Source organism: Anguilla anguilla, chromosome 1 (assembly GCF_013347855.1).
Source record: "Anguilla anguilla isolate fAngAng1 chromosome 1, fAngAng1.pri, whole genome shotgun sequence".
NCBI lineage: Eukaryota > Metazoa > Chordata > Actinopteri > Anguilliformes > Anguillidae > Anguilla > Anguilla anguilla.
This window is the reverse complement of record NC_049201.1, coordinates 84,722,027-84,749,467: the sequence shown is the minus strand read 5'-3', so window position 1 is coordinate 84,749,467 and position 27,441 is coordinate 84,722,027. Positions and strand designations below refer to the sequence as shown.

General features: G+C 49.0%; 1 protein-coding gene across 1 annotated transcript in view; it reads left to right on the top strand.

The window, feature by feature from the left end:
* The window catches only part of zmp:0000001114 (suppressor of tumorigenicity 14 protein homolog), a 50,520-nt gene that overhangs the window by 2,329 nt on the left and 20,750 nt on the right, over positions 1-27,441 (top strand). Inside the window, exons 2-3 of the mRNA XM_035428427.1 lie at positions 22,260-22,407; positions 25,887-26,059. Of these exons, the coding sequence (XP_035284318.1) occupies positions 22,260-22,407; positions 25,887-26,059 (321 nt within the window). The remainder of the gene's footprint in view (positions 1-22,259; positions 22,408-25,886; positions 26,060-27,441) is intronic.

Below are 27,441 nucleotides of genomic sequence, written 5' to 3'. Positions count from 1 at the left end.
CTCCTGCTTGTCCAAACTCGACTCCCCTCGCTATCGCCCCTCCGCCTTCTCGGGAGCGATAAGACTCTGTGTCGCTCCGCGTCGTTTCAGACGCACAGACGACAGCCAGACGCACGGAAAAGGTGGGTCTCTGCTCCCCGCGCCTGGCAAGCGCACGGTAGCTATAACGCGGCATTGTGGGTAGAACGGGCGCGGCTTTTAACTCAACTGATTGTGCGTTCGATTCCCAGTTCGGGTTGCTGCCGTCGTGCGTTTGCACAAAAGTGGTTAAAATTGCTTCAGTAAAAATGCACGGCTGGATCATTGGATTGTGTGCAAATATGTAGCCTAATCTGTGCAAGTCATTCTGGATGGCAGCATCTGCTAAAGGGTGAAATATACTGGAGCAGATTTTAATTTGTGGAGGCGGTTCAAGAAGGTTGTTGTAGCCCTCTCCTGCAATGTTTCCTTCTATGTATGAGCAAAAGGTTAGCTGCTATGTTAAGCATGTATGTACTGGATGTGTGTGAAACGGTGTCTGGTGAATTTTGTCCGAAAAATGTTTGATTCATTTTTTTAAATATATTTCTTTGATGGGGGAAGGGGGTTGCCACCAGTCACTATGCTCTTTTTCCCAGTTTAGATCACGATGTGGCCCTTTTCTCCTCTCCTCTGTAGATATAAGGCTCAGGAATGCATTGTTGACAGCACTGTACGCACGTATTGCGCAAGCTTTGCGTTTTCGACACCCTGGATACAGTAGCAACGGCCCTGCATTTAGAAATGTTTCTTTTTTTTCTTTTTTAAAATAATGTTAAGCACTGTCTCTCTCTCTCTCTCTCTCTCCTGTGGGCGATTTGTGTGGAAGCGGCGCTTGTTAGGTTGTAATTGTTCTCAGATCCAGTCTGATCTCTCTCAGTGTTCCAGCCGTGTGGCGCACGCAGGGACGCTCTGCAGTCGCTGCGCGTTCGTCTCCGTCGCTCCGCTCCGCTCGGCTGAGGGAGCGTCGCGTCTGATCCGGCGTCGGCGGGTCCGCGCTCCTTTCATCGCGCTCGAGCGACTCGCTCTTACCGCCGGCTCAGACTCCGCCGCTCCGACGGCGGGCGGGCTTGCGGGCGGGCGGGCGGCGGGCGGGCTTGGGATCAGTGACTGGCACGATAATGGCCCCTCTTTGTAGCTTCGCCTTGTTCTTTGAGGGAAGAGCACTTGGAAAGCAGGGCTTTGTTCCCCCCCCCCCCTCCCCCCCCCCCCCCTTGTAATAGGACCTCCAGCTCTTTTCTCATCCCCGTGGTTTCTGTGGACCTGTCTACTGTTCTGACACAATGCAGCACACTGGCAACGAGACGAAACATTAAATTAGGAGTGGCGCGCCCCGTTACTGACAGTGTACGCCGTGTGCTCGTTCCCCCCCCCCCCTCAGGTCAAGTACCTCTTCATCAAAATGTTTATTAGAGTATTAACTTTTTCTGCGCTTTAAAGGAAACCTCTTTGCACATCTTGAATAGCGTAGCAGGAATGGTTGTAGACGTTGGCCTGTTGACCTCCTGTGTACGTCTTCAGTTACTGCTTTGACTTCTTTATCTTCCGTCAAACCTTCAGCGCCGTCAGAGTTGCGTCAACGAGGAAAAGCCCTTCGCCGCCATGTTCTGTGTGTTCGTAATTGGGCGTGCCATCGAACGGTAAAGGGACTGCATTTATATAGCGCTTTTATCCAAAGCGCTTTACAACTGATGCCTCTCATTCACCAGAGCAGTTAGGGGTTAGGTGTCTTGCTCAGGGACACTTCGACACGCCCAGGGCGGGGATCGAACCGGCAACCCTCCGACTGCCAGATAACTGCTCTTACTGCCTGAGCTATGTCGCCCCCGATATGAACCCCAACCCCTGATAGGAGCAGTCACTAGCCAGCTTCTCCTTTGCGCGAGGCTGCGTGCCTTGCTTGGTGGAAACGGACACTGTTATGCATAGAATGTGATGCTTTTATGAAAGCGTCTGTTATAAACCCGGAAGCTGTGGGTGAAGTGCAACGTGAGCGGTCCGTTAAGGGTGATGGTGGCGGGTGCGATTCGCACACGCCCTGGCTGCCCCCCCCCCCCCCCCCTCCCCGGCTGCGTTACAAAATGCCCCGTTCTGTAACACGGGTACTTTCCCCTAATCCCAGTGGCGCAAGACCCGGCGATGGAGCGGTTTGGAAACACCCGTGTCTGCGGGCCGCGCCCCGAAGCGATTTCTGTTTGGTCGCGCAGCGGGGAACTGCCTCTGATTTTGGAACGCAGACGCGTCCGCTGACTCGCCTGTAGTACCAGCGGCCCTTCGACCGATCTCTGTCTGCGCTCCCGGAGGAACACGTCTGCTTCGGCTCAGAGCGGCACGGACGATTTCGTCTTCTGGTTGTTGATTTTTTTGGGGCCGTGCGCTGGTTAACGAGTTTTGACTGGACGCGGTGAGTTAGCGTCGCTAAATGGCACATTGCGGTTTCTGGTGGGGTGGGGTGGGGGGGGTGGGAGGGTGGGGGGAGGTGACGCGTGACGCGTGGGGTTATTGAGCGAAAAGGAAGCGCTGCTGTTTCGCTCTGCAAATTGATCTCGGCGGGACTACCTGTTGTCACGGAAGAACAATCGCTGTCAAGCGCTGGAACGCGGAGAGCGGCGGGGTTCCGTTTGAGGGGCCGGCGTTCGCCATCGTTACGCCCGCTCTCGAGCAGCGCCAGGGCTGTTTTTTTTTTCTAATCTCGGGAAGCAGAGCCACCTCATTATCTCTGCGTGCCCCAGACAGGTAGTGGGCGTACTGAATCCTGCTCCTGCTAGTCATCCGTGGCTAATGCGTTCGTTGGACAGGCGTGAATTTCTGATTCCTTACAGTCGGTGGAGATTTCGCACGGCGCTCGGGGCAGGCGGCACCGCAGCCTCCCTGCCGAGCCGGAGTCGGAGCCAGAGCCAGAGCGGGAGGCTTCACACTGTCCTGCCGCAATTTAAATGGCAACTCGGTGGAAAAACAGCGAAAGGGTAGAGAGGGCAATGTGTTGGCAGGATTTCCCGCTAGGATTGGGGAGGGGGGTGGCGGTGGGTGAAGCCGAAAGGTTGTGCTGAGCTTCTGATGAAAAGGCTGAAATGGAATCCTACCTTTCTGTCTCCCCCCTCCCCCCCCCCCGCGATATACAGTGTATAGGGCCCGTACATAATGATAGGGATGTGGGAGAGCTCAGTCGATCTGCAGTCCCTGAGCAGAGCTGTGAAATGAGTTTTGGGGGGGGGGGGTCATGGTACCTCCGTGTTTTCAGTCTGGGATGCTGCTTTTCCTCTCTCTGGTAAGATCAGCCTCAGCCCCTGAGCTCTCAAAGGGGCAGATACTGACCGTTACAGCTTACTAGTCCAGAGTTTCTCCCCCCCTCTCCCGCTCCCTCCCCCTCCCCCTCTCAGGACACGGGGGTGGGGGCAGTGGGCCGAAACTGAATTTGAAGGCTGGTCCTCCAGTGACATCCAAGGTTAGCCCCTCCCAGTACACAGTCACTGCCCTGCGTTCCCTGTCCCAGTACACAGTCACTGCTTTGTGTTCCCTGTGTCAGTACACAGTCACTGTTCTGCGTTCCCTGTGTCAGTACACAGTCACTGCTCTGTGTTCCCTGTGCCAGTACACAGTCACTGCTCTGTGTTCCCTGTGTCAGTACACAGTCACTGCTCTGCGTTCCCTGTGTCAGTACACAGTCACTGCTCTGCGTTCCCTGTGCCAGTACACAGTCACCGCTCTGCGTTCCCTGTGCCAGTACGCAGTCACTGAGATTGCTCTGTGAAGACTCATTCAGAATGACTGCAATCTGGTCAGACACAACCACACCTTCAGAACAAGCCACTTGTCTGCAACATGCATTAGATTTTGGATTAAATCTAATCTAATCATAATCTAATCACGCAGTTGTAATTGTCCAGTCGGTGCCAGAACTGGCATGGTTTAGAAAAATAATTACTAAAAAGAGTCACTAAACAGAATGACTAAACATTGTGATGCCACAATAGAATCTGTCAGGAAAAAATAAATGTATTCTACTTGTGTTGACCTACACTTCTTATTCACGATGTGATTGAGCAAGGCTTCTAATCGTCCAGTCAGTCTTCGGTCCAATCCTGTTGAACTGAAATGAATTTTGACTAAGCATTTCATTTTGTTTGTGCTATATCTCTCTCTCTCTCTCTCTCTCTCTCTCGGGGGAAACAGGCTGTGCAGGAAATGCAGAGTCTAAATTCCAATATTGCAGTATGTCATTCAACTGTAGGGGAGGTTTTGGGGAAGATCGTCTTACGAAGCAAAATTGGCCGATGGCATGTGACGGCAGCTGCGGTGTGGCGATGCAAAGCACAGACATGCTCCAAATGAGGCGGATTTGCATGAACCGCAGGAGGACTTTTTTTTTGTTTTTTCTGGCCTGTACATTCCTGAATTTTTCGTTAATTTACCGCGGCGTTTGAAGCTTTCAAAAGCACCAGTGAGAAGCCGCCGCTGCCGCATAGATGCCCAGGGATGAGTTCATCTGAAGAATTTTGGCCTTTTTCCATTTGTTGGTTCCTTTCAAGAAATATTCTTAAAAAAAAAAAAATTAAGAAAAGATTGTGACTCATGCTGTGATATTGAAATGGCTTCTGTTGTTGAGGTATTGAGACATCTGTGGTACACCATGTTTTTGCTCTCTTGATTGTAGTCAGTTAAGTGTGAGCTGTCAGAATTGCAGGGACAATGGCAGTAAGTACCTGGATCGGACCGGTTTGGGGCGGCTGACTTTGATTTCATTGTCTGCAGTCAGAAGGCCCTTTTCCCGCGACACGCTGAAGTGTGTCTGCGCGCGGGTGGGGTGGGCTGGGCCTGTGACGGTGTGCAGAGGTCTGCACGTGTGCGGAGCGTGCGGAAAGTGCTCGTTCCTACGGCAGACGAGCCGTAATGGAGCACTTCCACTTTTGAAGGGGACACTTCCTGTCGGCCGCCGCAGACGCTTGTCGAAACGCGGAGCGGCGTGCATTTTAAGCAGACGTACTTTGTACCCTCTCCTCTTTCTGTTCCTCCCCCTCCCTCACTCCCTCCTCCTCCTTTCCTCTCTTCTTTCTGTTCCTCCCCCTCCCTCACTCCCTCCTCCTCCTTTCCTCTCCTCTTTCTGTTCCTCCCCCTCCCTCACTCCCTCCTCCTCCTCCTTTCTTCTCCTCACAAACACAACAACTCGCGCTGCACTCATCCACCCCCCCCCCCCCCCGCTGCCCCCCCCGCCCCCCGCCCCCCCCCCCCCCCCTTCTCCCCGCCTTGTCACCTGCTGTGACTCACAGCACTGAAACTGTGATGAAACTCTGAATAATCCGCCTGATTAGCGTTTGTTGTTTTGGCCCCAGGCCTGTGTGCTGGCGCTCCCCTCCGCACTCAGACCTCTGCCTGACGGGTTAGCTTTCTGCTAGCGCTCCCCTCCGCAGTCAGACCTCTGCCTGACGGGTTAGCTTTCTGCTAGCGCTCCCCTCCGCACTCAGACCTCTGCCTGACGGGTTAGCTTTCTGCTAGCGCTCCCCTCCGCACTCAGACCTCTGCCTGACGGGTTAGCTTTCTGCTAGCGCTCCCCTCCGCAGTCAGACCTCTGCCTGACGGGTTAGCTTTCTGCTAGCGCTCCCCTCCGCAGTCAGACCTCTGCCTGACGGGTTAGCTTTCTGCTAGCGCTCCCCTCCGCACTCAGACCTCTGCCTGACGGGTTAGCTTTCTGCTAGCGCTCCCCTCCGCACTCAGACCTCTGCCTGACGGGTTAGCTTTCTGCTAGCCCTCCCCTCCGCACTCAGACCTCTGCCTGACAGGTTAGCTTTCTGCTAGCCCTCCGCAGTCAGACCTCTGCCTGACGGGTTAGCTTTCTGCTAGCGCTCCCCTCCGCACTCAGACCTCTGCCTGACGGGTTAGCTTTCTGCTAGCGCTCCCCTCCGCACTCAGACCTCTGCCTGACGGGTTAGCTTTCTGCTAGCGCTCCCCTCCGCACTCAGACCTCTGCCTGACGGGTTAGCTTTCTGCTAGCCCTCCCCTCCGCACTCAGACCTCTGCCTGACAGGTTAGCTTTCTGCTAGCCCTCCGCAGTCAGACCTCTGCCTGACGGGTTAGCTTTCTGCTAGCGCTCCCCTCCGCACTCAGACCTCTGCCTGACGGGTTAGCTTTCTGCTAACGCTCCCCTCCGCACTCAGACCTCTGCCTGACGGGTTAGCTTTCTGCTAGCCCTCCCCTCCGCACTCAGACCTCTGCCTGACAGGTTAGCTTTCTGCTAGCCCTCCGCAGTCAGACCTCTGCCTGACGGGTTAGCTTTCTGCTAGCGCTCCCCTCCGCAGTCAGACCTCTGCCTGACGGGTTAGCTTTCTGCTAGCGCTCCCCTCCGCACTCAGACCCTCTGCCTGACGGGTTAGCTTTCTGCTAGCGCTCCCCTCCGCACTCAGACCTCTGCCTGACGGGTTAGCTTTCTGCTAGCGCTCCCCTCCGCACTCAGACCTCTGCCTGACGGGTTAGCTTTCTGCTAGCGCTCCCCTCCGCAGTCAGACCTCTGCCTGACGGGTTAGCTTTCTGCTAGCGCTCCCCTCCGCAGTCAGACCTCTGCCTGACGGGTTAGCTTTCTGCTAGCGCTCCTCTCCGCAGTCAGACCCTCTGCCTGACGGGTTAGCTTTCTGCTAGCGCTCCCCTCCGCACTCAGACCTCTGCCTGACGGGTTAGCTTTCTGCTAGCCCTCCCCTCCGCACTCAGACCTCTGCCTGACGGGTTAGCTTTCTGCTAGCGCTCCCCTCCGCACTCAGACCTCTGCCTGATGGGTTAGCTTTCTGCTAGCCCTCCCCTCCGCAGTCAGACCTCTGCCTGACGGGTTAGCTTTCTGCTAGCGCTCCCCTCCGCACTCAGACCCTCTGCCTGACGGGTTAGCTTTCTGCTAGCCCTCCGCAGTCAGACCTCTGCCTGACGGGTTAGCTTTCTGCTAGCGCTCCCCTCCGCAGTCAGACCCTCTGCCTGACGGGTTAGCTTTCTGCTAGCCCTCCGCAGTCAGACCTCTGCCTGACGGGTTAGCTTTCTGCTAGCGCTCCCCTCCGCACTCAGACCCTCTGCCTGACGGGTTAGCTTTCTGCTAGCCCTCCGCAGTCAGACCTCTGCCTGACGGGTTAGCTTTCTGCTAGCGCTCCCCTCCGCAGTCAGACCTCTGCCTGACGGGTTAGCTTTCTGCTAGCGCTCCCCTCCGCACTCAGACCTCTGCCTGACGGGTTAGCTTTCTGCTAGCGCTCCTCTCCGCACTCAGACCCTCTGCCTGACGGGTTAGCTTTCTGCTAGCCCTCCGCACTCAGACCCTCTGCCTGACAGGTTAGCTTTCTGCTAGCGCTCCCCTCCGCAGTCAGACCTCTGCCTGACGGGTTAGCTTTCTGCTAGCCCTCCGCACTCAGACCTCTGCCTGACGGGTTAGCTTTCTGCTAGCCCTCCGCACTCAGACCTCTGCCTGACGGGTTAGCTTTCTGCTAGCCCTCCGCACTCAGACCTCTGCCTGACGGGTTAGCTTTCTGCTAGCCCTCCGCACTCAGACCCTCTGCCTGACGGGTTAGCTTTCTGCTAGCGCTTCCTTTCGGAGTTGGCGTTCCGGGTTGAAAGGCAACATGAAAGCGCTTCTCAGACCCTGATTTTTACCCCCTTGTTGAAAATTTTGCATGTTGATTAAATTTACACTGCTACTTTTTTTTTTGTTGTTGTTTCTTTTTAGGCAAAAATAATATTTGTTAGAAATCATTACACAGAATTTGGGTGAGGGGATCTTCGGGGGTTCACAGGTGAACTGTGTTGCCTTTGAAGGTGGGGTCAGTAATATATTTTGATTCTTTTAATTCAGAAAATGAAATTAAGTTTAATTCCTCTAATTGCAAAATCCTCATAGAATATTAAGATCGTTGTCAAATTAATTTGTTTAATTTCACTTGATTTTCTGAACTGAAATGTGATCGACCCCAATCCTGCTGAGGGTTATTTATACAGTTTCAGTGGTTAGGCTTCAGCTGCAATGACTTGCCATCATTTTAAGTTCATGTTTTGATTTCAACCCACCCGAGTCAGTAGAATTTTGTAATTTGCCACTCTTGAGTTGAACATAGAATACCTCTCTTATCTAAATCTTATCTCTTATCTAAGAATTTACTCTTGTACCTGTATTGGGAACACAGCCATTGAGGGCTGTTTTTGTGTGTGTGTGTGTGTGTGTGAGAGTGTGAGAGCATAGTTTTCGCATAATTTTTGCTCCTCGTATCTGTGCTGTAGTATATTTCTGGTTCTTCTAACTACGGATCTGAGCCTTGTCAGCCTGCTTCAGTGTTCAGATGTGTTCGGTAACAAGGCAGAAATCACAGCGGCACGCTGAGCACACCAGCCGTGCCCGAGAGGAGACTGGCAGGGCGCGTTTAGGGAAGCGTCGCTCACACCGCGAGATGAAAAACACAAGTGGAGGAGGAAGTGGGGAAAAAAATGCTCCGTGGGTGTTTTCACCAAAAATAAATGAATAAAATCAACCAATTAAATTAAACTACTTCTCCCCCCCTCTCCCTGGGTAACGCACAAGATGGGAGTGAGAACGAACGCGCATTCGCACACACACTTTGAAACGGAACTAATGAGGCCGGTTAGCGTAATTGATTTGTAATTTTGTGTTAAGATGCGAGTCGATTTGAATTGAGTTGGCAGCGGGAGCGCAGTGTCAGTGTAGCGGGCTGGGAGAGCAGCTCTGGGGAGCGCAGTGCCAGTGTAGCGGGCTGGGAGAGCAGCTCTGGGGAGCGGGAGCGCAGTGCCAGTGTAGCGGGCTGGGAGAGCAGCTCTGGGGAGCGCAGTGCCAGTGTAGCGGGCTGGGAGAGCAGCTCTGAGGAGCGCAGTGCCAGTGTAGCGGGCTGGGAGAGCAGCTCTGGGGAGCGCAGTGCCAGTGTAGCGGGCTGGGAGAGCAGCTCTGGGGAGCGCAGTGCCAGTGTAGCGGGCTGGGAGAGCAGCTCTGGGGAGCGCAGTGCCAGTGTAGCGGGCTGGGAGAGCGGTTCTGGGGAGCGGGAGCACAGTGCCAGTGTAGCGGGCTGGGAGAGCGGTTCTGGGGAGCGGGAGCACAGTGCCAGTGTAGCGGGCTGGGAGAGCGGTTCTGGGGAGCGCAGTTCCAGTGTAGCGGGCTGGGAGAGCGGTTCTGGGGAGCGCAGTGCCAGTGTAGCGGGCTGGGAGAGCGGTTCTGGGGAGCGGGAGCAGCAATGTCTGTGGCAAACGTGTGTCCCTGGGTTTCATTGATCGGTCTCTTCTGTAATTGGCCGGTCGATCTACACCCTGCTTTCCGCCGGGGGGGGGGGGGGAGTCGTCCTGATTCGCTGCTGTAGCAGGTTTGGGGCCCTTCGCGGTCTCGTCCCGCCCCGCCCAAGATGTCGCCGACTCTGTGTTACCATGTTGGGTGTAAGGGTGCGCAGCAGGACCCCTCCTGTCCTTGGGGCCTGCAAATGGCCACCCTGTTCCGAGCGGCGGGACCCCTCCTGTTCTTGGGGCCTGCAAATGGCCACCCTGTTCCGAGCGGCGGGACCCCTCCTGTTCTTGGGGCCTGCAAATGGCCGCCCTGTTCCGAGCTGCCCCCCCTCTCCCCCCCCGCTGGTGATCTGCTGTGGGTAGGACCTGTCTTATCTGATGGCTTTGGAATGATTGCACATGCTGTGTGCAGCCTGGAGGAGGATTTTAAACTGGGACCTGCCTGCTGCTTCCACTGCCTCTTAAATCATATATGAACACAAAAACAGCTGACTTTTATTAAACAACACAAAGTGACTGATACATTAGCAAAAGCAGGGCGATGCACAGTTCAGGTGCCTGGGAGCCAATCACATGAATCCCCAAACCTTTATTTAGTCTGTCCTTAAGTATCCAGGGACTTCTGAGTATTTTCTGTGCTCCTCCCAAATTGCCCTCTGGTCAGTCACTGTAACCTGTGTGAACCCATAAACCACCACTGGGAGCCGGATGATTGGTTTATTACCCCAACCAACCGGTTGTGTGGAAACGCAGTCGCCTGTAGCGGGCGATGCACGGAGAGGAAAAACGACAGGGGCATGGAGGGTGGGGGAGGTTGATCCATGTTGTTTAAAAACACATTCGTTTATATTCTCACCACTGTGTGTGTTGTTTAGTTTGGGTTTGCCTTTCAGCCTGTCTCTTCTCAATTTTCCAGTTTTCTGATTTCCCGTAAACTGTCTGTGGCATTTTCTCTGTAAAAAAGCGATGTAATAAAATAAAAATTGAAAAAGAAAATGGAAAAACCTTTCGTTGTCTGAGCCGCGTTTGGTTGAGAAGTCTCTGCGCTGTGCTAGATTGTGAATGACGGCATGCGTCTTAGTCCCCGCCCCCAACCGAAAATGAAGGCCTGTTTAACTGTCCCAGTGCCCTCCTCATTTGGGCCTGTGCTGCAGAGGTCAGAAACAAGTCAGCAAGCAGATATCTGCTGCATGCTGTGGGTTTAGGGGGAAGATTCAGTTCTTCAGCAGAACATGGCAAGAACTATAATGGATGGCTCTGAGAAGGCCAGTATTCAGGAATGGTCCAGCTAAAGGCCAGACTCAAATCCCAGTGGAAAGCTGCGGTATAACCTGAAAACTGCTGTCCACTGATCTGCTTTGTATAACTTTGTAGAGTTGGAGCAAATTTGCATGGAGGAATATGCAAACATAGCTAATGTGCAAAGCTTGTACACATGTACTGGGGGGGAAAAAACTCTTTAGCCATAATTACTGCTGAAGATCCATCTACAAAGTATTTGGCGTGGGGGGGCGGGGGGGTGTGAATACTTTTGTAAATTACGAATGCAAGTCATTAATTTCAAAAAATGTTGATTAAAAAATGTTTTTGCAGCATGACGCTGCTGTATTTGTGTTGGGGGAAAATGTTTCAAGGTATTCAAATTTTAAGTTGTAACAGGAAATAATGTGAAATGTATTGTGGGTAGAGGTGAACACTAAAGGCGCTGTAGATGCCATTAATAAGCTGCAGTCTGGAAGTAGCTGGACAGTGACGCTAATTTTGTAGCGCATTGGAGGTGAAATTAAACGATGACCATGGTATTTAAGTGCAGACTGTCGGCTTGAATTTGAGGGTATTTGTGTCCATATCAGGTGAACCGTGTAGCATTTGCAGCCCGTTTGTACACAGTTCCTCCATTTTAGGGGACCAATAGGAACTGGACAGTTGGCTGCTTAGCTGTTTTGTGGCCATCTGTGTGTTGTTGGACCATGTTCATGTGCAAGAAAGCTCACAGAAGGCCTAGTGTTCATTTTAGGTGTGGCATTTGCATTGGGAGTCTGTTGCTATTGTCTCTCAACATGAGGACTGAATCAGTGTCAATGGCAGTAGAGCGCAGACCATCATGGGGTGGACGAATCAGAATAAACTGAGCAGAGACATAGCTAAAACATTGGGTTTAAAACAAGCAGGGACTGAAGACGATTGCACTGCAGGCTTGGCAGAGCATCACCCGGGAAAATACCCAGCAATGCAAAGGATTTGCAACCAAGTACTAAATTTGACAGCTTCTTTTTAAGGAAAAATAACATGAAGGGACTATGTATACAAAGGGCTGTAATTTCTACATGGTTAACTGGGTGTGGATGTAAATAACCTGAAATGAATGCTGACAGTCTGCACTTTAAACTCATATTCATGGTTTTATTTCAAATCCATGTTTTGGAGTACAGATCCAAAATGACAAAAATGGTCACTGTCCAAATGCTTAAGGACTGCACTATGCAGCTGCATGTGAACTCCTCTTAACCTTGATTAATACAGACTAAGAAAATGCATTAACCTAATACAGTTATTAACATTTTTGCTTTTAAAAGGTTTAACACGACACAAATAACAGTAGGTGGCAACTTTGAGATTTGTTGCTTTCTTAATGCAGTCAGCTAGGTACAGCAGCTCAATGCAATTAGCAGATTGGCAACTGATTTACCGCAGTTCACTCTGCTAATGTTTTCTCTTCGTATGTTGAGAGTTGACTTGACTTGTCTGCTAGCTTATCCAGTATTGTTATGCAGTTTGCCTGTGCATGTGCTCTGCAAATCATAAACGTTATAAGTTTTGCACAGAGTCTGTTAACAGTATGCATAACAGAAAATGTGCACCAGACTGCTTCGATCTTTTGCCTCTTATGGTAGCGGTATAATGAAACATTGATGTGTCAGAGCATCGCGATGCAAACGACACGACACGGCTGCATCGATGCGTCTTGTGTGGATCGATTCGTGTTGCGCTAAATCGTTCGTTTAAATGTCAAAATTTGATTTGAGCCGACCGAGGCACTGAAGTTAATAAACACGCTTGTTAACTGTGCTAGTTGTGCTGTTTGTTATTTTGATGATCTGTTGCGTGTTGGTGGGGTGGAGGAAATCTGTCAGAGCTAATGGTCACGGTCACATCGCAGCAAATCGTGTTGTGAATTTTTTTTTTTATTGTTGTATGTGACGTCAGGTTATTGTGTATATTACATCCGGGCTGTTTTTGATGTCGATTGATAAAACATGCTCAGAAATTAATTTCCCCCCAGGGATGAGTAAAGTTTATTGAATTGAATTGAGTAGACATCACTCCAGGCTGACGCTAATTTTGTAATCTCCATTTCAATGCATTTTGAGAGCTCCCTTGGCCCGCCGCTGAGCTGGCGTGGGTCTGGTGGAAAGCCTTTGAACCTCTCCTGTGTGGTCCCTGTCTGAACCGCGCCCGGGCACGTTGCTTTTCACCCGGTGCCACAAAATGGCACCCAAAGGGAATTTCATTACATTACATTATAGGCATTTAGCAGACGCTCTTATCCAGAGCGACGTACAACAAGTGCATAGGTTTCATGATGTAGAGGCGCAAAAGAAACACTAGATTTCCTCCGTCAGGAGAGCAGAGTTGCTCTTCATTTCTCTGCAGACGTGATCAAGCCTGCTTAGGGAGCCCTGCATTCTACCGTCTCCTCTACAGTGCAGCATCTTCATCAGGCCATTAAAAAAAAAAGTACTTCATCAGTGCACAGGCAGTACAGCGCTGAAGAATCCCAGGACAGCTTCTGACACTTTTTATTCACCGTGCTTGTATTTATAAACTTGCATTTTTATAAACTCCTGTAGCTACGCTCTGGGTCCTCTGTGTTATTAATCAGTTTCCCATTACAGAGATGGTGGGGTGCATGCGAGAATCTATGAGGCTTCAGCTGATTTTTAGATATGTAATGCAATTTTGCGATTTACACTATATGCTGTGATTGATATTCAGAGAGAACATAGTGACGCGAGGCATTAAGTTTAGTGGAGAGGAAAAATATGTTATGTAATACATAACTTATTTATATAACTGCATGAAGATGTTTTTTTTTTTTAAAACCAGTGTAATGCAAAAGTATCTCTTGAATACATTTCAATTTTACTGCCCATCTGTACATGAATTAGCTACCTTTTGATGCTTTCTTCACATAGCCTTCTAAGAGTCTGTCTTTGTTGATATAGGCTGCGTGGGAGGTTTTTGATATCCCAATTGATTTTTCTCATCCTTACTTCCGCTGTGGAATATCAAATAATTGCTTCGCCTGATTTTATGATTCATCAGTGCTCTTCGTTAGAGTCTGTGATGTGCCACAACTGCTTTCGGGGAAGCATGAAATTTGCAAGATGTAGAAAACGGTTCAGCTATCCTGCATTTAAAAGCGGAACAAAGGTTGCTTCTAACTGAGATTATGTCTACATTTGCAAATATTTCATAACTGCTTTATTTGTGATAATGATAGCAACATCCTTGTAATGACAGCCTTGTTCGTGAGTTTATAAATAATATTGCCTCTATTTTGACGAAGAAAGCTATATTTTAAGTCCAAGTAGGCCTTTCCTTTATTAACGTTCCTCAGTTAGTGAGCGCTGCTCGTGGTCCAAAGTTCTGACCATAACAGCATCTCAGTGCAAACCACGTGGGCATATTTAGCTTGTAAATCGGACTCTTGTTCGACGGAATGACTACAGACGGCTGCATGACGTGTTCATGACGTCTGAAGACGATCTTTGAAGGGTTTCAGTGAAATCAAATGGAATTACACATTCTTAAAGGCCTGGTTTGCGTTGCTCAACGCCGTCGGGCACAACGGATAGGTGTCTGAGGATGAGCATGGGGCCTGTCGTTTCTCAGCGCCACGCCTTGCACAATGCCGTTCCGGTTAAACCGGTCAGACTGTTTGGCTCTTCCCTTCCCCCGCAGCGGGTAAACTAACGTGTTTACCCTGTCTCTCAAAGGTACAGGTCCAGCGCATTAAATTGGTTTGGTGTCAGATTTTAGCTCCGTGTTGGGCACGGCGTTTTATGTTTGTCCAGCGCCCTGCAGTATTGTGGGCGGCACGGTGGTGCAGTGGGTAGCACCGTCGCCTCACAGCAAGAAGGTCGTGGGTTCGAATATTGGCTTGGGGCCTTTCTGTGTGGAGTTTGCATGTTCTCCCCGTGTCTGTCGGTGAGTGGGTGGGTGGGTGAGTGGGTGGGTGAGTGGGTGGGTGAGTGGGTGGGTGGGTGAGTGAGTGGGTGGGTGGGTTGGCGGCTTGTCCAGGGTGTATTTCTTCCCCTCACCCAATGCATGCTGGGATAGGCTCCAACACCCCCCGCAACCCTGCTTAGGATAAGTGGGTATAGATAATGGATGGACCCTGCTCAGGATAAGCGGGTATAGATAATGGATGGACCCTGCTCAGGATAAGCGGGTATAGATAATGGATGGACCCTGCTCAGGATAAGCGGGTATAGATAATGGATGGACCCTGCTCAGGATAAGCGGGTATAGATAATGGATGGACCCTGCTCAGGATAAGTGGGTATAGATAATGGATGGACCCTGCTCAGGATAAGCAGGTATAGATAATGGATGGACCCTGCTCAGGATAAGCGGGTATAGATAATGGATGGACCCTGCTCAGGATAAGCGGGTATAGATAATGGATGGATGGACTGCAGTATTGTGGGCTATACGCATTTCTTCATTTTACGTAGGCTCGGTAGCTGCTGACTGCGACACCGTAAGGCAACCATTTAATCTGCTTTTTATTATTTTGGTTGGTTTTATTGTTGTTGTTGTTTTAGACTGGGCGAAGGTTCTTTGCTGGAGGGCATTAATGAGGCAGCCCCCACGCGACATGCCAGGCTAATGTTGCACTGCTAAAAATGCTGCTCTGCTAAGCTGCCCGTGACTGACTCTGTATTTCCGTCCGGCGAAGGCGTAGGCTGCGGCGCTGTGTCCTCCGGAGTCAAAGCGAGCCCTAATGGGCAGACCATTTCGGCAGAAAAGAGCGCCCTTAACTGCTAACAAATGGATGAATATGTGATTAATTTTTAGGGCCAAGCCGGGGCTCGGGACAAAGGCAATCTAATGCTTTAATTAGGCTCAGATCAGAGTAAGTGATGGGAAAGCCTAAAGCATTCGCTGACCCCGTCCCTAATGGTTATCTCAATTCCGTGCCATGATTGCCGTTAAAAATTTCCAATTAGGGGCGAGGGCGGTGTGAAGGCTCAACTGCGCTGAGAACGGCTTAATTGCGGCCAGTTATAATTCAGACTTTTATAATTGAGCCGCGATCTGGAGGGGGAGCGCGTCTGACAAATTGATTTAGAACCGAAGCGCTCCGCCATCCAGGCTGGCTGTCGAACCTGTGGACCGCGGGCACAGAGGCAATTGTGAGCAGTGATTGAGCGAAACAGTTTTATAATCACTTCCCCGGCTGTGCAGGGGAGAGGCGGATGCAGAATCGCGTTAATGCAAGCCGTGTATTCGCGGGTAGCTCCGTGCATACCAATGCTCTGTCATTTGATCACTCTGTGGAAGGGGAGGACCGTTATCACTTTGCCCATTTGTATTGCGCGCACGTCCCAACGGAAGCATCGTAATGTGCAGCAGATGCGTCGCCGGGACAACTTTACTATAGTATGTGCACATCAAACCTAGACTTTAACAATGCCATTTCAGCGAGCGAACGGCACGAACGGCCTCTCTTTGCGAAGACGTGGTCCACGCCAGTATGGCCTGTGACGAGAGACCGGCAATTCAGGTTAATACAAGCAAGATTTGCTTTCGCATGGTTTTGTAGGTATGGTAATTGTATAAGGTCGAGTTTCTTGTATTTCACGTTGAAATGTTCCCTTTTTTTAGGTGGGGACGAGTTGTCAGTTTGCATTTGTATTGAAATCAAGGCGTCATATGCAAAGTTCTTTTTCCAACTTGTAACGCCTTTGTAATGTGACCTCGGGGACAATATCCCTCTTGCCTATTTATAAAGTCTCTCCCCGTGCTCCTCCCCATGGCCAGTCCCCCCTTCCCCCACGAGCTGATCAGTAAAGTCCAGCTTTCCTATTGAAGGTTTCAAAACTACAACTGTGATTCAACTCATCGGTTTGCCCCTCCTGGCTCCGGCCTTAATCTGACGCAGTTCGCTTTTGTTCTTTGTGATGCTTTCGCCATTTAAAGTTAGAGTTAAGCCCGTGTCAGTTACGCAGGGTGGCGGATGAAGGGCGTATCGATGGGATGGAAATAAAATCACTCGTTCACTCCGTTCTGATCGCAGAAAGGTGGACTCGGCGAAACCGAACTCTCCTTCGGGTGAACTGGAGCGCAAGGAAAACGAGCAGCGACTCATTTGAATTGTACCAGTAAAACCTGAAACCAGGAAGTCCCAAATTATTTGAATTTGAACTGTCTTGCAAACTTTTATGCTGCCCCTTTTGCTTTAACTGTAAAACAAAAAGATTACCAGCACACTGGCATTTTGGAGCAGATTGGACCTTTTCAAACTGAATGGAACATTTCAGAGACAAATATTACCTCTTGGTTTTGAAATCAGCTGTGTAATTACATTGGAATTTATAATTGATAGGAAGTGATATTTGTTGACGGTCTCTCTTTCCTCTGCCCAATAAAACGAATATATATATATATATATATATAATTGTATTTTATGCTGAGAGAAATCTTACTCCGTATGTGCATTCTCTGCTAAGCTGAGCAATGGATTGGAATATGTGTCTGACCTATTTTAGTTGCGGCGCGGAAGCGCTGCAGCTCTACATACACGCCGAACCATCTAAATACTGTTTTATAATTTTGCGTAGTCTGCATAGTTTCCGTTGTGTGCGGCACTCGCGAAGGGCCAAATAATTTGTGCGGCATATTGCACATTTTGCGCAGGCCACGTAATTAGATTTTGTTACTGACAGTTATAGTTAAAAAGACAACACCTTCATTCATATTTCCAAACCTACTAAATACTGCATGAATTTGTGTGTGTGTGTGTGTGAGTGAGACAGAGAGAGAGAGAAAGATTTTGACAGTGACCACCAGACAGTGGTGTATATTTTCTGCTACTGAGGTTCCAAGAAACCCCCGTCATCTCTCAACCACAAGAAAGCTTCCTGTCACCTCTCAACCACCAAGAACTGACATGTTCACTTCCAAAAATGGAGAACTACTATGGTTCGGATCCCCAGTTGAAAGACAGGGTAGACTTAGTGCTGATAATGTCATCAAAATGGTTCCAGGCCCCACCAGAGATGCTAGCAGTCATGTACAAGACATAATGTACAAAACTCAATTCTGGGGATTATTTTACTTTTTATTGGTGTTTATTCATTATTGAATAACTGTCATATGTTACTTATTGATGTTCTGAAGTGTTTTTTGAACCTAAACATTTGAAATGTTTGACATTTTTAATATTTTTTCCTGGGGTCAAATTGACCCCGAACATAAAATGTTACTACGCTTGATAATAAAAGGTGTGTTTCTTTCCAAATGTTATTTTTCTTTTTTAATGAGCACTTAATACCAACATAAAGCCCTGCAAACACCAAAACGTACTTTGTTTTCCATTTTAGGTCAATGAATGAGATTTGTACAGTCATTTAAAATCAATACTTGATGTATAAGGGGAGAATGGGGGGAGTCATGTTTTATTTACTGGGGTATTAAGATGGTCAGTAGAAAGGCCTAAAGTAGCTGAGAGGGAAACTTTGGTAACACTTTCAGTTACAATTATTTTCTGCAGGTTTATATTGCTGGGGCCAAATTGACCCCAAACATAAAGGTTGTTAGTTAATTTGAACATAATAGGAGGGTTAAAAATCGCTCCATAGGGGGTGCGATAGTGCCAACGCTTGGACCCCTCCCATCGCCGCTTGCGGCTTTAATTCAGTTAAAGCCTGCTATGAGCCAGGCCACGAGAAGTGAATACAGTGAGCAAATGATCAGTCGTTTCACAGAACAGTGAGTCAATAAGGGAAGAAGAAGCCGACTTTGGCTCTGCGCCTGTGGTTCATACTGCGCTGTGGTTTCTTTCGACACAAGTGTTAATGTTTAATTTCTTAAATACGGGCTCTCAAAGAAAGGCATGAGAGGACTTATGGGCCCGTTCTCTGTCATTTATTGGAAGTTTACAGTTTAACACGTGACATGCTGTCCGTTACTTTTTTTGGAAGAACTTTCAAAAGATCTGCTTGTGTGAAGTAACCCTCCAAGAAAGAACTTGAATAGCACATACACCCAATCGTTCTTATTGTCTTTCTGATATATTTTTATTTATTAAAATGTGATAGATTTAAGATAAGAGGGGGGAGAGTCATTGAATAAATAGCAGTAGCAACAGTAAAAACATAAACACAGTTGGCTAAAAAGTAAAAAATTCAGTTTTCAGAATGGAAAAGTAAGTACCTTTGTACTATAAAAATATAACAAATGGTGTAGAGCAGAGTGCTTAAAGTTATCATACTCAAGTATTCAGTGATCAAATTTAGCTTTGAAAGACAGGATTAAAAGGAAGACATAAATGGGTTTAATTTGCGTAAGACTGAGTACCCCAATGAAAAGAGAGCCCAGTTAGCCTTACCGTTTGTGGTGTTTTAAAAACAAAATAAAGGCTCTGTTTTAAATCCATATAATAGGAAGAATTAGTTTAACGCCTGCCTGGCATCCTGCAGTTTTATCGCAGCGGAGAGGATGTTCTAAAGACACAGCGCCTCTGAGTGAACTCTCTCTCTCGCTGTGCCCAGCCTGCAGGTAGGCCAGCGTTAAAGAGCTGCAGGTAGGCCAGCGTTAAAGACCTGCAGGTAGGCCAGCGTTAAAGAGCTGCAGGTAGGCCAAGGTTAAAGAGCTGCAGGTATGCCAAGGTTAAAGAGCTGCAGGTAGGCCAGCGTTAAAGAGCTGCAGGTAGGCCAGCGTTAAAGAGCTGCAGGTAGGCCAGCGTTAAAGAGCTGCAGGTAGACCAGCGTTAAAGAGCTGCAGGTAGGCCAGCGTTAAAGAGCTGCAGGTAGGCCAGCGTTAAAGAGCTGCAGGTAGGCCAGCGTTAAAGAGCTGCAGGTAGGCCAGCATTAAAGAGCTGCAGGTAGGCCAGTGTTAAAGACCTGCAGGTAGGCCAGCGTTAAAGACCTGCAGGTAGGCCAGCTTTAAAGAGCTGCAGGTAGGCCAGCGTTAAAGACCTGCAGGTAGGCCAGCGTTAAAGAGCTGCAGGTAGGCCAGCGTTAAAGAGCTGCAGGTAGGCCAGCGTTAAAGAGCTGCAGGTAGGCCAGCGTTAAAGAGCTGCAGGTAGGCCAGTGTTAAAGAGCTGCAGGTAGGCCAGTGTTAGGATGCAACACAGCCACCAGCATAGCAAACCTGCAGGTAGTCCAGCTTTAGGATGCAGCATAGCAAACCTGCAGGTAGTCCAGCTTTAGGATGCAGCACAGCCAGCAGCATAGCAAACCTGCAGGTAGGCCAGCTTTAGGATGCAGCATAGCAAACCTGCAGGTAGGCCAGAGTTAGGATGCAGCATAGCAAACCTGCAGGTAGTCCAGCTTTAGGATGCAACACAGCCACCAGCATAGCAAACCTGCAGGTAAGCCAGCTTTAGGATGCAGCACAGCAAACCTGCAGGTAGTCCAGCTTTAGGATGCAGCATAGCAAACCTGCAGGTAAGCCAGCTTTAGGATGCAGCACAGCAAACCTGCAGGTAGTCCAGCTTTAGGATGCAGCACAGCAAACCTGCAGGTAGTCCAGCTTTAGGATGCAGCATAGCAAACCTGCAGGTAGGCCAGCTTTAGGATGCAGCATAGCAAACCTGCAGGTAGGCCAGAGTTAGGATGCAGCATAGCAAACCTGCAGGTAGTCCAGCTTTAGGATGCAGCATAGCAAACCTGCAGGTAGGCCAGAGTTAGGATGCAGCATAGCAAACCTGCAGGTAGGCCAGAGTTAGGATGCAGCATAGCAAACCTGCAAGTAGGCCAGCCTTAGGATGCAGCATAGCAAACCTGCAGGTAGGCCAGAGTTAGGATGCAGCATAGCAAACCTGCAGGTAGGCCAGCTTTAGGATGCAGCATAGCAAACCTGCAGGTAGGCCAGAGTTAGGATGCAGCATAGCAAACCTGCAGGTAGGCCAGCTTTAGGATGCAGCATAGCAAACCTGCAGGTAGGCCAGCTTTGGGATGCAGCATAGCAAACCTGCAGGTAGGCCAGAGTTAGGATGAAGCATAGCAAACCTGCAGGTAAGCCAGCTTTAGGATGCAGCACAGCAAACCTGCAGGTAGTCTAGCTTTAGGATGCAGCACAGCAAACCTGCAGGTAGTCCAGCTTTAGGATGCAGCATAGCAAACCTGCAGGTAGGCCAGCTTTGGGATGCAGCATAGCAAACCTGCAGGTAGGCCAGAGTTAGGATGAAGCATAGCAAACTTGCAGGTAGGCCAGCCTTAGGATGCAGCATAGCCAGCAGCATAGCAAATAGGGATTAAAGTGTAAACGGTGAAGAATTTTACTGAGATAGGGGCATTCCTCAGCTATGAGGTGGCTGTTTTGAAAGGGATAGACACAGACTACCTTTTTTTGCATAGCCGGCATCAAATGGGAAATGTAATATTGCAAAATTTCTGAAAGGTCAAGATGACATTTTACAGACATTCTTCATATGAGATTTGAAAGTTGGGAAAGGATCCAGTAAGGTTTGCCAGTGTCTCTACATTTTTTCCTGATGCTCTGTGGCCAGTTTCTGTGCTGTTTACCTGCAGAAAGTGGCCATTTATTAGTGTTTTAATCTCCTCCAAACATTTTTTCAATAAAGAGCAAAATAAATAATCTTGGGTGTTTTCACATATGTTCGAAAATAGGGAAGACTTATGCTTGCAGTATTGTTTTCTTTTGTCTTAAACTTTGTAGATCGGACATCATTAGCTCAATGTGAAATTCTTCGATTAGTTTCCCGGATGAAAACCAAGAGGGTTCAAGAGGGTGCTCATTTTCCAGACGGCTGTGTCATCTGCCTGCATTGTGTGTTCGCTGTTGTTCCCTTCTCACAATATGTAAACAATACGCCCGTTGCAGCTGCTGTTTTTTTTTTTTTTTTTTTTTCCTATAATGCGACGATAATGATATTGTTATTTTTTTCCTCTCGGTCCTATTTGGCAAACGAGCCGTGATGTACATTTTGAACGGTCTTGTTTATGCGTGCTGCCGGTTTCGTTGTTTCCGTGAAAAACTTGCGCGCGAGATGACAAGCGCTGGAAACAGAAGCAGCTGTCTCTGTAGTCGGAGAGCCGCTCTCCTGTCAAAACACACGCTCTTTTAAAAGTGTATTTTCCTTAGTAAAAATAAATAAATAAGTAACTTAAATGACTGGTTGATCTAAAACGGTGTGGAAAAGCAATGGCATGACGTTTATAGTGTATAGTACTACATTCCTTTCTGTAGAACTTCTGAATGCATCGTGTTGTTTCCATTTGATCAGATCAGCCAGTGTAGAATTCAGTGCGGTGTGCCCAGAAAAATGTGACATTTGGCTTTTACATGGTTGACTTGCTTGGGCCTTACTTGCATTTACTTGAAACACAACAGAGAGTCCTTTGTCTATGGTCATAAATGGTGTATTCTATTAAAGTTTTCAGTGGAGTTCTCCATATAGCTTCTGTCCATTATTATACCACCTGTTGATTAACCCTTTGACGAGTACATTTTTTTGTTATTTTATTTCATTCAAAATTCTTAGCCCGTGTTCTAGAACGCCATTGCTTAGAATTACCAGTGGTGATCGTTACATCAGCCATCAGAGTTTTTCGGTAAAAAAAAAGGCACATTCTCAATATTTCTGACCTGACACCTTCTTCAAAGGGTTTAACTCTGTGCGATCCCCGCTTGGCTTCCCAGGCCCAGGGAAGAGTTTCCCGCTCGACAGGTGCAGAAAAGTGATGAGCGCGGCGGTGTTCTGTCGTTTTCGCTGATATTCCTCTCTCTCTCTCTCTGTCCGACAGAACTACCGGGAGCGGCATGAGCAGGTGACCTTCCTGACCAATAAGGAGAAGATGTCGCCGAAGCGGAAGACAGGGGTGGTGGCGGGCGTTCTCCTGGCGCTGCTGGTCCTGGCGGCCGTCGCCGGCGTGCTGATCTGGGTCTTCCTGTGTAAGTGCCGCTTGCCCACGCCGGGGCCGTTCCGTTTCTACGCCACACTTCCTGCTCTTCAGAACGGGGCGCAGTGCAGCACGCCACATTACGTTTATTTAGCAGACGCTTTCATCCGAAGACGACGTGCAAAAAAAGTGCACGTCGAGGTCATTGGAGCGGCTGCAGAACGCAGGTTCGATACGGTACAGCGCTCATTTCGTACCGAGTGCCGGCTGTTCCCCAGAGTCCTGGACTCTGGCCCCGTGGCCAAACTGCCGAACTGAGTTTGGAGGCAGGCTTTGGTGAATTGGGCAAAAATGATGCGCCAACAAAACCTTTTGTTAAAGGGAGTGACTTTTTGTTAAAGCCTTGTAAATATTTCTCGATACTTCATTAGCACTTTCACCGTCCAGGGTAGGTGGTCACTCATTAACTGCCGTCTAACCAGTGCTGCTTGATAAATAATGCAGCGCCTTATTTTGGAAAATGATTATAGCCTGTTTTTCCGTCCCGGTTGAAATCTCGCACGGTCATACCAAGGTTTCCCCATTAGAGGTCAGTGCTTTAATTTAAGGCAGGAAATAACAGGTGTAAGAACTCTGCAGATGTTGACTTTTCAGTGTTAACTCGCCTTGCCCAAACTTTGTTGTTGCTTACCTGCATAAAATTATCCAAGCCTGCTTGATCTATTATTAAAAAGAATAAGCTCAGTTATATTAAAAATAATATATTTCTAAAAAAAATGTATGCATTTCCCTTCTTTAATATCATTCCCACAACTATAGTTGCATGTTAATGTGGCCTTTTTTGGTTGAATTAAAAAACGAGAAAAAAAACACCATGAAATATTAAGTCCTGTAAACATATTTTTCCTGTAGACATCAGTGTCTAGCTGTTGGCAATTTACAATTTGTTTTTTAAAGAAGCCTAAAAAATGAAAAGTTGATGAAATTTGGGGGAGAGAATCGCCGGTATCCGTGGAGAGCAGCGTTCATTAAGCTCAGGATTGGCTGAGCCGTAAGGGGCGGTGGACTTGCATTCAGAACAAGGTCCTCAGTGTTTTGTGTGTGTTTTTCACAACCATTCCCAAAGCCTATATTTCATTTCTTTATTTAATGAGAACACGAGTGGAAATTCATTTAGGCGGGGAATGAATGGTCCGTTATGTCAAATTTAGGCCTGATCTAGAGTTTAGGTTTAGGCTAATCTAGAGTTGTATGGGCAACATTTACACCTTTAAAATTCATCCTCAATGCTGAATGCAGCCTTGCTTGCGTTCGGCCGTACCTGGACGATACATGACTGTAATTCCGAACGATTGATTGATTGTATTAATTTAGATCATGAGCTGGAGCTAATGAGAGGGGCTCCAGACCGGTGTTGTGAAAAGAGCTGGTTTATCCCGTAAGGAACATTTACGCCTCCCTTAAACTGGACGAGGACAGACCTGCGCGCCCCAGTGAGACCCCTTTGACACGACACAGGCGCTGCTTATCCATACGTGCACACACACACGCATGCATGCACGCACGCACACACACACACTCTCCCACGCATGTGCGCACACACACACGCACACGCACACACACACACACACGCACACTCACCTCACACACACACACACACACACACACACTCACCTCACACACACACACGCACACACAGACCCACACACACACGCACACACAGACCCACACGCGCACACACACACACACACACACACGCACACACACACACACACACACGAGCGGCATTGTGCGTGTCACCTTCCCTTTAGCTGAGAGCCGTGTGTCCTCTGCTCGTTCAGCGGGGTGGGGTATGGAGCAGCGGGGTGGGGTATGGAGCAGCGGGGTGGGGTATGGAGCAGCGGGGTGGGGTATTGAGCAGCGGGGTGGGGTATGGAGCAGCGGGGTGGGGTATGAAGCAGCGGGGTGGGGTATTGAGCAGCGGGGTGGGGTATGGAGCAGCGGGGTGGGGTATTGAGCAGCGGGGTGGGGTATGGAGCAGCGGGGTGGGGTATGGAGCAGCGGGGTGGGGTATTGAGCAGCGGGGTGGGGTATGGAGCAGCGGGGTGGGGTATTGAGCAGCGGGGTGGGGTATGGAGCAGCGGGGTGGGGTATTGAGCAGCGGGGTGGGGTATGGAGCAGCGGGGTGGGGTATTGAGCAGCGGGGTGGGGTATTGAGCAGCGGGGTGGGGTATTGAGCAGCGGGGTGGGGTATGGAGCAGCGGGGTGGGGTATTGAGCAGCGGGGTGGGGTATGGAGCAGCGGGGTGGGGTATGGAGCAGCGGGGTGGGGTATGGAGCAGCGGGGTGGGGTATTGAGCAGCGGGGTGGGGTATTGAGCAGCGGGGTGGGGTATTGAGCACCGTTTGTTCCAGTCTGAGGACACGGCCCTCCACGCTTTTCTCCACTCGTTGTCAAGCGTAAACGGGTTTTATCTCTTCGGTTTTTAGCGCACGCGGTGAAGAACCGACCCTGCCGGCCGTCTGGCACGCCTGTTTTCGTGGCAGATGTTGCCCACGGCTATCTTTTCGGCTGCTTTATCAGATTGTACTGGTGCTTTCAACTTCTTCTGATCCAGGCACCCCCCCAACCAGGCTCAAAGGCATCCAGGGGACCCCCACCATTAAAGTTAAAAGCGTTATATTTGTTTTTAAAAATGTTTCGAAACATTTTCACCAATCTGTATGAGGTCATTGGCCAATTCCAAGTCTGGCCAACCCCCCCCCCCCCCCCCCCCCCCCCCCCACCCCACAGTACATTCAAGGACCCCCCAGGGGTCAGCGGCCCCCGGGAAAGGGTCTATTGCTCAGTTTATTGTTTTGGTAACGTACGTATTTAAAAGCTGTGCGTAAGCAGTACCGTTAATGATCGTGTGTTTGTGGCCCCATGACTTGATTCATTCATTAGAACTGCGAGCACCCTTTGACTTAATTTTTTAAAAAATAAATAAAAAATACAAGCGACTCAGAAACACATATTTTTATTAATTGGTGCTTCTTCTCATCTTCCTACAACATTAATGTTTCCAAAAGCAGTGTTTATCCAAACCCTTTGAGTTTATCCGAGGTACTGTTCTGAGATTCGGCCTGTCTGCACTGCATGCATGATGCTTGTTGTGTGTAATATGAGCACTTCCAAATCCCTTGTGCGCTGCATAATGCTTATTTGGAATTTGCTTCGAGTTCTTGAGTACACATTCGAAACTGCTTTGAACTGTATATTGCCTGTTGGATGTACTTTAAGTACTGAAGGAGGCTACTCAGCGCAAACCCTTATTTGAGGTATAATTCTTGTTTTGTGCTCGAGTACTCATTCAAAACCCTGGCGTGCTTTATAATGCTTGTTGCATGTAGTTTGAGTGCACGTTTCAAACCCTTGAGTCCTTGATGATGCTTGTTACGTGTAGTCTGAGTATCTGGATGCTCATTCCCAACCCTGGTGCACTATGTGACTTCTCCTGCATTGCTTCCCTCCCTGCTGCCCCCTCCCCCAGTCAAGCCAAAGGAGAACAAGCAGGCCGAAAGCCCCACGGCCAGCCAGCAGAGGAGCGCGACCACGCTGGTGTACAGCGGGCACATGGAGCTGTCCAACCTGAAGTACAGCCAGGCGCTGGAGGACCCCACCAGCTCCGAGTTCAAGAACCTCGCCGACGACATAGAAGAGATTGTGAGTCCCGAGCTCGCTCATAATGAGTCATGAGTCATAGTGTGTTATAATGAGTCATAGTGAGTTATGAGTCATAGTGCATTATAATGAGTCATAGTGAGTTATGAGTCATAGTGTGTTATAATGAGTCATAGTGAGTTATGAGTCATAATGCGTTATAATGAGTCATAGTGAGTTATAACCCTCCTCCTTATTCAGCAGGGCTTCTGTCTCGGGTGTTTTCATCAGTGCACCACACACTGGCTCCCATTTCAACTCCATGATGCTTCTTTTCTTTGTTTATTTTTTTTGGTCAAATGTAGAATGGCATCACGGTCTGGGTTTTATTTATTTATTTATTTATTTATTTATTTATTTATTTATTTACTTACTTACTTATTTATTGGATGAGTAGAACTTTAATGTTGGTTTCTGTTAAAAAATAAATAAAATTATATAAATAAAAAATAGCTGTAGGCAAAATGTAAAATGATGAATCCAAACCCCGGTATTTGCCGGAATCCGTCTGGTGCTGAAGGCACGCTGAATGTTTTGTCGCCGCGGTGTGATCAAAGTTGTCAGGTTTTCAAAAGCCGTTTGCTGGCTGCTTCTGCAGACCGAAAATAAAACGGAAAAGCACACCTCCGGTTGCTAGAGCAATCACAAAACGCAATACCGGGAACGGTAGCGTTTTCATATTCAAATTAAAGCAATTTCGCAGTCGTGCAATATGTCCATTCCGCTCGGCGCCGGCGTTTATAATCATGGCAGATCGTGGCGCTGGTGCAGAATTGAACAGAAAGTGCTGCGGGCATGTCTCTCTAAATGGTAATATTATGAGGCGGCATTACATTTTTAACATTTATGGGTTTATTGACACCATAACAGGCAGAGTCTAAGAGGCCGTCGCTGCACTTGGGCACGCGGCCGTAATGTTAGAAACGCCACCCAACGGCACGCCGCGCCTCCTGCTCCAGCCCAGGCTCTTAATGGCTTTCCACGTGTAGTTCAATGCAAAGTGGGGCTGCGCATTTTAAAGATTATTGGAGGGGAAGCCTGTGGAATAATGAACACCCCCGAACAGTATTGTGTGATTCGGATGCGCGGTCACTCTCGGCGATCTTGGCGTAAAGAACATTAATAACACGGCTGTGTTTTTTTAAAATCCGCTGTGTCGCTCAATTAAAGCCGGCGCGGCAGGGTCATAATTCCCCGCTCTTATTCAGCCACGCCCGTCGCTCAGCAGACGTCGCTTCCGCGAGACGGAGCTCTGCGCATTCGCCGCGCTCGATTGTCGGTCGATAAGGGTTCCGCGTTCGCTTCCTGTTCACCGGAGTTGGAGGCGGGACTCGCCGGGCGTCCCGGGCCGCTCGGACCGCGGGTCGAACGCGTGGGGCTCTGTC